At 50.1% G+C, this 14,309-nt stretch overlaps 1 protein-coding gene across 3 annotated transcripts in view; it reads right to left on the bottom strand.

The window, feature by feature from the left end:
- The window catches only part of KIRREL3 (kirre like nephrin family adhesion molecule 3), a 414,805-nt gene that overhangs the window by 112,092 nt on the left and 288,404 nt on the right, over positions 1–14,309 (bottom strand). For all 3 annotated transcript variants that reach the window (XM_058041431.1, XM_058041433.1, XM_058041434.1), the window contains one exon: positions 454–603. In XM_058041431.1, the coding sequence (XP_057897414.1) occupies positions 454–603 (150 nt within the window). The remainder of the gene's footprint in view (positions 1–453; positions 604–14,309) is intronic.

Raw genomic sequence — 14,309 nt, 5'->3', positions numbered from 1 at the left:
AAGCTTTAAGGCGATGGTGAAGGAAAGGAGTCGGTTCTGATGGAGGGTTTGGATGCAGAGCTTTATTCTGGCCCACAGGCCTCTGAATGCAGCACCAGCTCCAACAGAACTCCCTGAGCCCGTGGTTGCTGCTCCTTTGAACCCCAGGAGAGGGGCAGGGAAGGGGCAGGGAGCCACCAAGCAGGGACAGGAGGGGAGGGACAAAGGGACAAAGGACACCTGGATGGCCCAGTGCCCCCCAGGGGTAGAGGGCATCCTTTGGATCTGCCAATTCCCTTCTGGAATGCCAGGACTGACAGACAGTGCTGGGAGGGGTCAGGGAGGGGAAAGGAGAGGTGACTGACACACCTGGGAGGGAATCTGCAAGGGAGGGACCTGGGGTTCTGAGGTGAACCCTGAAGTCCCATCACAACACCTCAGTACCCAGGGTTCTAACGGGGTGTCTCCACTTACTTGAGAGGTCTCGTCCGACGCCCAGGGCCAGCCCATCCTTGATCCAGAGCACGATGCCATTGTACTCGGGGATGGCGCAGAGCAGCGTCACCGGCTGCCCCGCGATCACCACCTGGTCCTGCGGCTGCTGCGTGAACGAGGACGCCTGGCCTGCACAGGAACAGAGAGGAACAGGACACTGTCAGCTCTGCAGGGCCTTCCTACACCATGCACTTCCTTGGGATGCAGAATGCCAGCACGCTCCTGGCACAGCACAAATGGGAGACTGAGCTCGGCAACTCTTAATTATGTGTTTGCTTAATTATGTGATTGCCCCATAGAATGATAGAATGGGTTGGAAGGGACCTTAAACTCATCCTGTTCACAGGGAACAATTCCCAATTCCCAACATCCCATCCAGCCCTGCCCTCTGGCAGTGGGAGCCATTCCCTGTGTCCTGTCCCTCCATCCCTTGTCCCCATTCCCTCTCCAGCTCTCCTGGAGCCCCTTCAGGCCCTGGCAGGGGCTCTGAGCTCTCCCTGGAGCCTTCTCCTCTCCAGGTGAGCACCCCCAGCTCTCCCAGCCTGTATCCAGAGCAGCCCTGGAGCATCTCTGTGGTCTCCTCTGGACTCACTCCACAAGCTACACGTGTTTCCTGTGCTGAGGACCCAGAGGTGGACACAGCACTTTGTGACAGACAAATATTTGCAATATTTTTGCTCCCTAGGGGGAAAAGAAAGCTCCAACCAAGAGGCACCAGCATTTCTTGTAACTGTTTTATTCCAAATTGTGGTGGTAGTGTTTCAGCCACAATGATCACAGACAGAGAAGCAGCAGGATGTTCAGCAGCAGCTGTATTTTATATTACACATAATAAAAGAGGATGTTGATCCTCTGCTTCTGAGCCTTGCTCCCACCTCGTGTGCTCTCGGAAATCAGGATGTGCAAGGAAACAACCTGCTATAAAACACACAGGGAAACAACCAACTGCTGCTGTTCTGCTCCCTCCCCAGGTGTCACCTCCTGGCATTTGCTGGGAGCTTCCCACACATCCAGAGGGGAAGGGAAGGCCCAGCTCTGCCTCAGCACTGCCTTTCTCGAAGCTGCATTGTCAAACTCACAAATTTCTCCTCACCCTTCCCTACCTGCAATGCTGCAATAACAAATCCCAGCCCCAGGTCATCTCCTGCCATGGTGGGATGTCTCACACCTCAGGTGTGACATGGCACTTCTCATTTTCCATGGGAAGCTCCAGTCACTGTAAGCTCTTCCACAGCAGAGTTTACTCAGCATTGTTTTATTTTCACTCTCCCCTGGCTTTGCCATGATTGAAAATTATTCAGAGAATCAGAGAATCCCAGAATGGTTTGGGCTGGGAGGGATCTTGAAGCCCATCTCATTCTACCCCCTGCCATGGGTGGGGACACCTTACACTATCCCAGGGTACTCCAAAACCACATCCAACCTGGCCTTGGATGTTCCAGGGATTCAAAGTGTTAAATCCTGCTATTTCTTTTTCTCTCCATAATGAGTGCATGGGACAACCCCAAAATCCCCCTGCAGAGCCACAGTCTGAAGCTGGAAAATCCTAAATTTTGGGCCATTTCAGGCAGATCTGCTGATATCTGGGCTGCTGTGAGTTTTTTGTGTGGGTTGGTTGTAGAGCATCCCAATTGCTCTGCCCCCACTTAGTCTTGCTCTGATTCTGGATTCAGGAGATGATCTGGGAAAGAGGTGTTGGGGGAAGGCAGAACCGGTGAATTGCCCCTCACTGAGTGACCTGTGGGGTTTGTAGGACCAGGAGCCTCTCTGGGTAGGAATTATGGCCCTGCATCAGGCAGGAATTCAGAGCCTGTGCCCTCCACTGACTGTCTGTGTTCAGTCCATGGAAGGGGACTGGGCTGGAGGAAAAATTCCTCTTGAAAACCAATTTGTCAGAGCAGGACAGTCTCCATGTGATCCACCCCAAATCAATTCAATCCTAATTTACACCGACTCCATTTAATCATTGCCTGATGATTAATCCAGAACCGAGGTTAAGTGTGACACAAGTTCTTGCATCTGAACTTGTTTCCAGATGAGCTGCAGGACCTTTCCTACAGGGCAGGGCTCTGAAGCTCCATCATTTCCCAGCTCACGCCGTTGAACCAACGCGTGCCCCCACATGAGTGCTTATATTTAAATTCAATTTATTATAGCTTCAGCTCACTCTTAGCCACCTAAAGGAGCACAGGGAAAAGCAGAGCTGTCCTTTTGAAATTCCAGACGTGTTACATTACAGGAAAGTAAAAAGCCGAGCTGGAATTTTTGCAGATCTCCAGGAGCACCTTGGGCACCTTATTTGTGGGTATTTCAGAGATCCCAGGTCTTCCAGCACCCACATATCTCCAAGGAACTCTGATTTTCACCCCAGATACTCCAAAAGACCACAGTGGTGGCTCTTGGCGTGGTGCTGCCTGCACAACAGGGCAGGTTAATTCCAGAGGAGATTCCAGCTTTTCCTGCTGCTAGGCACTCACTGGAAGTCATGGTGGCCTCTGACACAAACCCTTGTGCTGAGATTTAGATATTTGATTTCAAAAGGAACATGAGTCAGCTCTGTTTTTTTTTTTTTTTTTTTTTTTTGATTCATAAAGGACAAACGCTCCTAGGATAGCAGGGAAAATGGGATGAGAGAGAAAACTCAGAAAGCAGAAAAAGTGGGTGTTTTGCTTTGCTGTTTTGTTGTTTTATTTTAATATATACTTTCCACCCACTAACTGGGTTTTCACAGCTCACTCTGTAATCCTGACAATTCTCAAGGCAGAGCTGGGCGAGCAGGGACAGTGCAGGAAGGCAGCAATAACCCAGAAAGATTTGTTTTATCAGTGAGAATTATCAGGTTGTCAGCTGGGAGCTGCACGAGCTCTAATGAGAACTCAGAAGCACAAAGTGGTGTCTGTGCCCTCTGCAAATGCCCATTAAGCACAGGCTTCATTTGGTAATTGCTGCTGGAAATGAAGCTCTTTTTATGTTTTATTTTTCCTTTTTCTCTTATTTCTTGATTTGTTTTAAAGACGAGCTGATGGCCATGGAAAATCAGAGCAGAAACATGGCATATGTCTCCTGTATTTTCCTTCCCTGTGTTTGTTCAGTGTGAAGAATTGTCATTTAAACCCATTTTTTATTCATCCAAGGCTCCATTTCAGCTACAAACAGCTCAGGAGAGGAAAGATGGGTGTAAGGACCTTAAGAGCATTACCTGGCCCAGTCCCTGCTCCACAGCAGGATCATCTCTCCCTAAATCTCAGATAAAATAAAAAAGAAAAAAGTACTGAAGACAGAGCTCAACTCACTTTCAAATCAGCTTAAAGTCTGATTACTGGGTTTAACTGGGTTTGGAAGATCAGAGGCCTGTCCACGTTACAGCTTATGTCTTAATGTCAAAGGAACGAGTAATTTGCAGAAAAGTTTTAAGGGAGATAAGATACTTGACAGAAAATAACTGAAAATGAGGAAAGATTGGGAAAGGGTGATTTACAAATGCAGGCTGAGCGTTTTCAGCTACAAGAAAATGGGCTGAGAGATGTCAGTTGGGTATTTTTCTAGGAATGTTTAAAATGGAATTACAAAGTGATGCTTTGGTTTCAAAGCAGGAGGTTTGACTCTAACCTATTGGGCAAGCAGGAGCTTCCCAGCTTCTCCCCTTCCACTATAGAGAGTTTTAGGCACAAACACTGGTTAATCCAAATCTCTGCAGAATTGGAGTTCATCAGACAGTCATGGAATTTGATGGGTTGGAAGGGAGCTTAAAATCCATCCAGTGCCACCCCTGCCACGGGCAGGGACAGCTCCCACTGTCCCAGGCTGCTCCCAGCCCTGCCCAGCCTGGCCTTGGGCACTGCCAGGGATCCAGGGGCAGCCACAGCTGCTCTGGGCACCCTGTGCCAGGGCCTGCCCACCCTCCCAGGGAACAGTTCCCAATTCCCAATATCCCATCCATCCCTGCCCTCTGGCAGTGGGAGCCATTCCCTGTGTCCTGTCCCTCCATCCCTTGTCCCCAGTCCCTCTCCAGCTCTCCTGGAGCCCCTTCAGGCCCTGGCAGGGTCTCTGAGCTCTTCCCGGAGCCTTCTCCTCTCCAGGTGAGCATCCCCAGCTCTCCCAGCCTGGCTCCAGCCCTGGAGCATCTCCATGGGCTGCTCTGGACTGGCTCCAGCAGCTCCAGCTCCTTCCTGTGCTGGGACCCCAGAGGCAGAGAGGGTTCACCGCATGAGCCCAGCAAGAGTCCCGGCATGGCACCCTCATCACCATCTCCTTGTCACCTCCTGCTGCACAAAGCATTCCCAAATGGATTTGGGAAGTGGTGCATAACAAAGCAGGGAGATGCAATAACATGTTCATGTGCCCCCAACCCAAGTGTAGCCCTGTTTTACTTCTACCTCACATCTTCCTTCAAGTGCAGAGACTTGGAATATTTTCATAGAAATGACTGAGTTGATGCCTGGCTTCCTGGGAACTTCACAGGGAGTCACTGGACACTGACTCTGCTCCTGAGAGTGTCCACTGAGGATCTGCCCATCCAGCACAGAGATGCTCTGAGCAGAAGCAAAGATCAGGATCTGAATTCATTGTTGAATTTTTTGGTTTTGTTTTAAAAACAAACAGCTATGGAAATGAGATGCTAACGATGCCACTTGGCCAGGGTCCAGCACCAGCCCAGTGTCCCACTGCACTCTGGAGCTGCCCTGCAGCTGAGTGTGAGCTGTCACCACAGGTCACCAGAGCTGTCACCAGAGCAGCTCTTGGTCCCAGAGCCTTCCCATCTCCTCCTGCTTGCTGCTTTGCCCCTCTCCCTGAGGAGCTGCCAGCGTCACAGACATCTTTTATGAAAAATCCTTTCCTTAGGATTTTTCCTCCTGAGAAGCTGAGAGGCCTCAGGAACAAAATGTAAACAATGATTATCTGCTGCTGTGGAATGCAACAGGTAGATCTTTGATTGGCCCATGTTGGATGTTTGTAGTTAATGGCCAGTCACAGCCCAGCTGGCTCAGACTTTCTGTCTGAACCACAAACCTTTGTTATCATTCTTTCCTATTCTATTCTTAGCCAGCCTTCTGATGAAATCCTTTCTTCTATTCTTTTAGTATAGTTTTAATATAATCTATATCATAAAATAATAAATCAAACCTTCTGAAACATGGAGTCAGATCCTTGTTTCTTCCCTCATCCTCAGACCCCTGTGAACACGGTCACACTGCCAGGCACCAGCAGGACCCCCTTGCTGGCCCCCAAAATCCTGCCTTCCTCAAGGAGCCTCTCTCATGGGGGGCACTTCTGCAGCCACTGAAACCCCCACGGGCAGGAACAAAAGGGGACAATAAAGGCACCACAGTGAAGAGCAAGCAGGCAAGAACACTAACCCTGCTTTCAAAAACCCCAGGCTGGATCCTTGTGAAGTCACAAGCGTGTCATAAAAGCGAAAGGAAGAAAAAAGGAGGAAAAAAGAGAGAACCACTTTAGAACTTTTTCTATTTCCTTAATGGATTTTGAACCTGTGGCTCCTGTTTCTCAGTATTTCTCTGTAATGTCGTCTTGTTCTTTCAAACAAAGGCTGAAACTCTTCTCTGTTTGTGACTTCCAAGGGAAATAACACTGCCAGTGCCAGGGCATTGCTTTTCAGATGTCTCAACGCCCACGGATGGTGAGAAGGTCCAAAAATCCTGTTTAACAACCCAGAAAACAGAGGAAGGCACCTACACAATGACATTGCCATGGTCTGTGCTGCAGCAGGACCTTGAAGCCCCTTCCATCGCTGAAGCCAGAGTCTGTGACAGGCTTTTAAAGCTCTCTGAAGACTGAAATCTGTTTGCATGAGTTCCTGGCTGAATTATTTCAGCCTGCAGCCTCCTGTGCCCAAACCAGCAACCGGGAGCAGCACAAAGTTAAATTTTCATTACCCAAGAGGAGTGAGTATTGTAGTAGGAAGCGAGGGACTCACCGAGGGAACAATGACTCATTAGAAATGGAGACATTGTGGCTGCTTTTATGTAAGTGAAGCTTTGAATGTCCATTGTGCTCTGAAAAGAATTAGTCCTTTTTGTTGAGGAGAGCATAGAAGCGGAGAAGGAGGACTATGAGCTCCTTGTCAAAATATTACTGTTCTGAAATGAAAGGCCTGGTGATTAGGAGTGGTGGGACATTCTCCTTGTCCCTCAGTGGGAAGAGCTGATCCCTCCCTCAGCTTGGAGCCGTCACGACGCGTGGTGGGAGGATGATCAAGGGGCTGCTGTGAGACATCCTAATCCTACACAACATCCAGGAGGGGCTGGCTTCAGACCAAGCAGATCCCACCCGATGGAAATCAGGGCACTTCAGCCCAGGGGCTGAAATTACAGCTGATTTCAGGAAAATCAGCCCAGCTTGGGGCTGGTTTCTTGTGGCGTGATGCCTGGAGATGGAGACGTCACTTGGCCATGGAGAGGGCTGGGAAGAGATGGCTCTGTTCCCACATCTCCCAGCACCACCCCACCACTGGCTCTGCAGCACCCCACACAGCTCCTGCTGTGGCCCTGTGACAAACAGGCTGGCTCCCAGTGCTCCTTTGGGTCCCCTCCCTGGAGCCAAGGACACCGAGCCCCTGCACAGGGCCCATCGTGCTCCACAACACGCGCCCACATTGATTTTCAGATGAGGAGGAAGAGCAAGCAGACAAAAGCTTTACATTATTTACAAAGCTCTCTGGAATTGTCAGTCATGGGGAAGCACAGGGAGGGGCTGTGCAGGCTGCAGAGCTACTCATGACCTCATGCAGCCCAATTCTCTCCCTGGTGGGACACAACACCCAGACCTGTACTAAGGTGGAGCCCGAGGCCTGGCTGGGCACAGAGCACAGGGAAGAGGGAGCCACGAGTTCCCAGGGGCAAGGATTTCTCCAGACAAGGACAGAGATGAGCTTTGCTTACAGCATCAGAGAAGCAAAGAGCTGTGGCTGCCCAGACAGGAGCAGAGGGATGGCACCAGTGATGCTGTCCTCAGTGAGGGGATGTGGATCAGCCCCTTGCTGGTGATGGCCACAGCCATGTCAGACACTGCCTTGGGCTTCACTGCACAAATAAGAGAGGTAGCTTGAGTCCAGCCCTTGCATGAGATTCCTGTTTTTTAAAATTTGGCTTCCTTGGGGAGAAAATAAAATCAAATCCGTTTGAACAAAAATGTCAGTTTGGCCTTTTTTTGGAGAGACTGCGTAAGTCCTGCTCACGTGGCCTCAGTGCTGAATTATTCAACTTGAAAGAAACCAAAGCACAGCACAAAGTCAAGGGATGACTCAGGTGTATGGCACAGTGCTGGGCACTGCCCAGCTGTGTGACCGGGCAGAGGAGGGAAGCAGGAGCTGAGCTGGTGCCTTGCTCACCCACAAGCACACAGGGAGATGAGGCTTTCCCTGGAGCACAGCCTGGGGGTCCCCATTGATCCCAGCACCTGTGCAGCTCCCAGGGGAAGAAGGTGTGGGATGCACTGCGGTGAAACCAAAGCCAAAGGGATTCCCAAGAAAGGCAATGAAAAGTAGGGCAATGATCTGGGGAAGGGGCTGGAGCACCAGGACAGGCTGAGAGAGGCTGGAGGAAAGGAGGCTCAGGGGGGACCTTCTCCCTCTCCACAACTCCTGGACTGGAGGGGGCAGCCAGGTGGGGGCCGGACTCTGCTCCCAGGGACAGGACAAGGAAATGGCCTCAAGTCGCAGCAGGGGAGGTTTAGGCTGGATATTTAGGAAAGTGTTCTTCACAGAAAGGGTTGCAAAGCACTGGAAGGTGTGGTGGTGTTCACAGGGGTCCCAGGATGAGGGAAGAGACGAGAATCTTGACTCCATGTTTCAGAAGGCTGATTTATTATTTTATGGTATATATTATATTAAAACTATACTAAAATAATAGAAGAAAGGATTTCATCAGAAAGCTAGCCAAAGAAAGAAGTGGAATGATGTTGTGGTGTGCTGTAATGTCCCATTTTGGCCTTCCAGGTCACTTTCCCAGGTGTGCCTATACCTCTCTCCCTTCCCCCTTGCCCCCATGCTGAGTGAGTCCTGTCATTCAGACTTAACATTCCAGCAAGGCATCGTGTGGTTGGTCAAGTTCAAAGGATGCCCCTATGCCCAGAGATCATTGGCCTGTCTGGGTGTCATCTTCCCCTGAGACCCTGCCCCTCTCACCTGGTTGGTGGCTCACCTGTACCTCCCCTCCCCCTGTCCCTGAGCTTAAAAAGGTGATCAGACCATGCGGCCGGGATTCTGTTGGAGCAGTTGCTCACGTTCAGACCTCTGTAACCATGGAATAAACCTCTGGACATTAAACCCTCCAGCAGAATCCTCTCCTTTTTCTCTTCACCATCACCTGAAGCCATTCCTCTTGAGGTAAACGGGGTTCCTAACAAGCCTGGACTTGTTCAGTGCCCAGCTGCAACGACCAGCAAGCCAAGGTATCTCTGGGGTGATACACCGCAGTTGCTGCCTTTGGCCCAGCAGCGAGGGTCAGACCGGCCCAGGCACAATCTAACTGGTAATATTGGGAGCCTTTTTCCAATAGAATGATAACAAAAGCTCATGACTCTCAGAAAGTCCAAGCCAGCTGACTGTGATTGGCCATTAATTAGAAACAAGCAACATGGACCAATCAAAGTTGCACCTGTTGCATTCCACAGCAAGAGATAATTATTGTTTTTCTTTTCCTCTGAGGCTTCTCAGGAGAAAAATCCTGGCAAAGGGATTTTTCAGAAAATACCATGGCTACAGGAAGGGGCTGTCCAGGGCAGTGGTGGGCCTGGGGTGCTCACAAGAGGTGTGGATGTGGCACTTGGGGACATGGCTTAGTGATGAATATGGTGGAGGCGCTGAGTTGAGGGATGGACTTGATAATTTTAAGTCTTTTTCAAATAAATGACCTGTGGTCTTAATGCCAGCTGCCAGGGCAGAGTTTAAGGTGCAAAGCCAGTGCTCTGCTCTCCTGCCTGGCCATGACCAGCTCTCAGCAAGCCCACATGCTCAGCTGAGCTCATCCCACAGTGATGTCAGATATTTTCCTGGCACTGCTTTGAGAGGAACCATCAACATCCCACTGTGTCCACTAAGTAGCTTCAAACAGGAAACGGGGAAATTTTGAGTAAGACATTAAACCTTTCAGAGATCTTTTTGTCTATTAGTCACAGAGGCAAGAGATCTGAACTATCGAGTGTTCTGCTGGCTTTGATACCCACATGAAATCCCAGCACTGCTTTCAAAGTCACTGTGAGGAGTTTGATCAGCCATGCAGAAAGGGCTGAAATGTCATCGCTGCTCTGTTATTAGCTGCCGATTGGGAAAGGTGTAAGAGTATCCTTACCGTGGGATATTTATTAGCAAACTCTTCCCAGCAGCAGCCTGGAGAATTACCTCTTGTGAGATTAAAGGCCTGCTCCTGGGAGCTGCACTGATAGGAAACAAACTAATGTACTGCACTGAGGTGCCAAAAAGCAGCATTCAGTGACCTTACAGCCTGGATCACACTGAATATTCCAGCTGCATGCATGGCTCCAGGCTCCATGCATGGTTCCTGGTTCTGTGGATGGCTCCAGGCTCCATGGATGGTTCCTAGTTCTGTGGATGGTTCCTGGTTCCATGCATGGCTCCAGGCTCTCTGGATGGCTCCAAGCTCTCTGGATGGCTCCAAGCTCTATGGATGGTTCCAGGCTCCATGGATGGTTCCAGGCTCCATGGATGGCTCCAGGCTCTGTGGATGGCTCCAAGCTCCATGGATAGTTCCAGGCTTCACAGATGGCTCCAAGCTCCATGGATGGTTCCTGGCTCCATGGATGGCTCCAAGCTCCATGGATGGCTCCAAGCTCCCATGATGGCTCCAGGCTGCTCTGCTCTCCCAGCCTCTCCTGCTGCCCAGATACACCGAGCTCTGTGCAGGCAGCATTATCTCCTATTAGACAAGCTGCCAGACCTCGATGTGTGCTTTGGGGCACAAAAGACTTTTGCAGGGTTGGAGGTAGGGGCAGCAAACTGGATTAGGTGGTGTTTTAGCCAGGGCCAGCACAGGAGGAGGAGGGAAAGCAGGAAAGCTGTTGCAGCGGGTGTCAGAGGAGCTGAAGGGTCAGCAAGAGGCAAAGCTGGTGGTGTCACTAAAGCTGTGGCAGAGAGGTGTGAGAGCTTCCCCATACCCTGGGCTGGGGCCAGCACCTCATCCCAGTCCCTGGGCTGCCGTGGCTCCCTCTCCAGGGGCAGCTGTAGGCTCTGAGCCTGTGCCAAGGCTGCTCAGGGCACAGGTGATGCCTGTCCTTGCTGGGAACAGGGACAGCAGCTGCTCCAGAGGCACTGGAAACCCTGGGCAGGCACTGAGCACCAATCCCTCATGGAGACAGGAGCAGAGGGGAATAGATTTCCTCCCATTGATCCACCTGCAGGCCTGGCTCCACTGAGCACTGCCAATGACTCCAAGAAATATTTTGTTACCGGCGCTCGTGAGGAAGCTGTGGCACAGTAAGAAATCACCATTTGTTCTCCTGTCAAGGTGCAGTGTCCTGGCACAGCTCCCCAGGGCAGGCTGATGGGCTCAGGGAGGGGAACAGAGCAGGGGATGCTCCTGCTCTGGTAATTCCAGCCAAGCAGCTCTCTCTGTGGCAACTGCAGCTGCTCTTTGGATGATAACTATTTGTAGCTCAGAAAGGAGGTGGCAGGTCCCCAGCTGCAGGAGTCCTGCACAGACACTCCTGGGACATAAAACCTCCTACTTGAATCCACAGAGAAGAAAAAGCAACTTTTCCTTCTAAAAATAACAGCGGATGTGCAAAGCAGTGGGCAGCAGCCTGCCTGCACCAGGTCTCCCAGATAAAATCCTTGAGGATTTTATCCCTTGTGACCTTCTGAAATCTCTCAGGTGATTCTCCCTGTAAATCCAAGTGGCTCCCCTTTGGCCACCCTTTGTTCCCAGATCAGGGCTGCTCTTTTGAAATACAGTCCTTTAAATCTCAGCTCATCTTTGAGTTAGAGGGCACAGAGGACACTCGTCTGTAGGAAAAGGAGAAGGATGAATAATCCATTTCACAAACGATTTGGAGATTTCAAAGTCTGGCTCTGCTCCCAGGAAGAGCTGCAACTGGAAGTTGTGCAGTTCACGGGGTGGAAAATTAGAGCAAAGAGCTTGCCTTGGGTCGCACCATGTTTCACTTCCATCCTCGTTTTTCAAAATCTGTTATCGCAAGCTATGAGGCATGGAGGGAAATCAGAATGAAGATGCAGCTCAGAACAGAAAATGCAGATATTGAATGTTACATTCTCTGCATATGGAAGTGGGGTTGGATGATCTTTAAGGTCCCCTCTAACCCAAACTGCTGTGGGATTCTATAATGTTAAAATGAGTGGAAAATTCTGCTCCTTCTCACAATAATTTTAACTCATCTTGCTAAAGACTGGTGAGACATTGTACAGATTGGAGAATCCATCCAAGGAGGAGTTAAATGAGTGTTTCTACAGGGTGTTTCCATCTCTGCAGGTGTTGGAAGTGCCATCATTGAAGATATTGGAAAAAGGCTCCCAATATTACCAGTTAGATTGTGCCTGGGCCAGTCTGACCCTCGCTGCTGGGCCAAAGGCAGCAACTGCGGTGTATCACCCCAGAGATACCTTGGCTTGCTGGTGGTTGCAGCTGGGCACTGAACAAGTCCAGGCTTGTAAGGAACCCCGTTTACCTCAAGAGGAATGGCTTCAGGTGATGGTGAAGAGAAAAAGGAGAGGATTCTGCTGGAGGGTTTAATGTCCAGAGGTTTATTCCATGGTTACAGAGGTCTGAACGTGAGCAACTGCTCCAACAGAACTCTCCGCATGGTCTGATCACCTTTTAAGCTCAGGGACAGGGGGAGGGGAGGTACAGGTGAGCACCAACCAGGTGAGAGGGGCAGGGTCTCAGGGGAAGATGACACCCAGACAGGCCAATGACCTCTGGGCATAGGGGCATCCTTTGAACTTGACCAACCACACGACGCCTTGCTGGAATGTTCAGCCTGATTGACAGGACTCACTCAGCATGGGGGTAAGGGGGAAGGGAGAGAGGTATGGGCACACCTGGGGGAATGACCTGGAAGGCCAAAATGGGACATTGCAGCACACCACAACAGTGAGACATTGTACAGATTGGAGAATCCATCCAAGGAGGAGTTAAATGAGTGTTTCTACAGGGTGTTTCCATCTCTGCAGGTGTTGGAAGTGCCATCAGTGAAGATTTCCTTTCGATACTTTCCTGAACAAGAAACGCCTTGGTGGCACCAAAGCTCACAGATGGAGGGAAGAGAAGGCAGGAATAAATCTTATTATTGCCCTGCAAGGCTGGGAAGCTGCTGTCTGCATGAAACATCACCTGGGTGGCTTTTGGGGGAGCTCCTGGCCAGATGAGCTCTGGGATAGTGCAGAGCAGGCTGTGGACTCGCTCCAGCTCCTGCTGTTTACCAGAGCAGGGCGGGATTGCTCGGGGCTGTGCTGTGTGAATTATCAGCTCTGAAGATGAAGTGGAGTGAGAATTAGCAGGTTTCTGCTATAATTATTGTTTGCTTGGATTTTTACAAGTGGAAGAGATTGTAAATATGTGCATTTTTTTTTACACATGTAAGATTCATATTTAAAATTAAAACAAATTATTCTGAAAAACAGCCTAAAGTGAAGTATATGCAATACAAACACACAAAAAAAGTGGCAGGGGGGAGGCAGGAGGGGTTGGAGATGCTGAGATGAACAGACAGGGAACAGATCATCTCTGAGGAGAAAATGTTTCACACACGTGCCCATCTTGTTATTCCCAGGAAGGTGCTTAAAAATTCACTTACTTCTCTGTCTATATGTGGAAGCTTAATAAAAGCTCCCCTCCATGAAAATCTTGGCTACACTATCCCCAGAGTCAAGGAAATGCCTAGAAAGTTCATTTATCCATCACAGAAGAGGCCAGTGACCTGCACCACTGCTGACAACAACCAGCTGGTGCTTTTCACCTGGGTTTTACCCAGCAAAGCAAAGAACCATGAAAAATGAGATTCAGTCAATATTTACAGCCCTGCAAGTGCTTTGTCAGGCCAGGTGCAGGCCTGGAGAAGGCCCAGGGAAGGGGCTGTGCCCTGTCAGACAGACCCCGTGGCTTCTCCCCTTCCCTGCTGGAGCAGAAGGGAGGCTCAGAGGGGACTGGGATTATTGAACACGGATTTTGCTGTTTGTTCTGTCACCAACTCCTTCTCAACGCTCCCCACTGCAGAGTCAATGGCTGCCTGGTGCAAAAGCCCGGTCCAAGAGCAGATGAGCACATTGCAGCCTGCTGTGTTAATTAGCAGGTAATGAGAGATGCTGTCAATAAACTCAGCTGTGTCTGACCCCCCTCCTGGGTGCTGCCTGCAGGACTCGGGGATGAGCAGCCCTGCTGGGGTCACGCAGGAGATGATGTGCTCTCAGCCCACGGCAGAGGCACAGCTCTGGGAGAGCTCACACAACAGCAGCAAATGCCTTTCACTCACGTTCTTGGGGACAGCTGGGGGAAATGCTGTTCCACCTGGTTTGCTGGTAGAGGAGCCCTTGCTCAGGGTTCAGAGCTGGTAGTGTAAAGCCAGGAGTCAAAATGAAAGGAACTTCATTATCATTAATCAGGAGTGGGACTCTGTGATCCTTGTAGATCCATTCCAAGTCAGTGTATTCCAGTATTGCATTATTCTCTAAGTATAGAATTATACTCCCCTGGAGCAAATCAGTGGAAATCTCTCCCCAAGGATTCCCCACTCTTGAGAACTTATCCACGGTGGGGATAAATATCCCCAAAGAAAAATAAACAAAAAACTCCATAAACAAAGAAATAAGGCTATTTTGCAGCTTAAATCAGAGCAAATTTCAAATG

Source organism: Melospiza georgiana, chromosome 27 (assembly GCF_028018845.1).
Source record: "Melospiza georgiana isolate bMelGeo1 chromosome 27, bMelGeo1.pri, whole genome shotgun sequence".
Classification (NCBI taxonomy): Eukaryota; Metazoa; Chordata; class Aves; order Passeriformes; family Passerellidae; genus Melospiza; species Melospiza georgiana.
The sequence above is the reverse complement of the archived record's forward strand: the minus strand, read 5'-3'. Positions and strand labels throughout refer to the sequence as shown.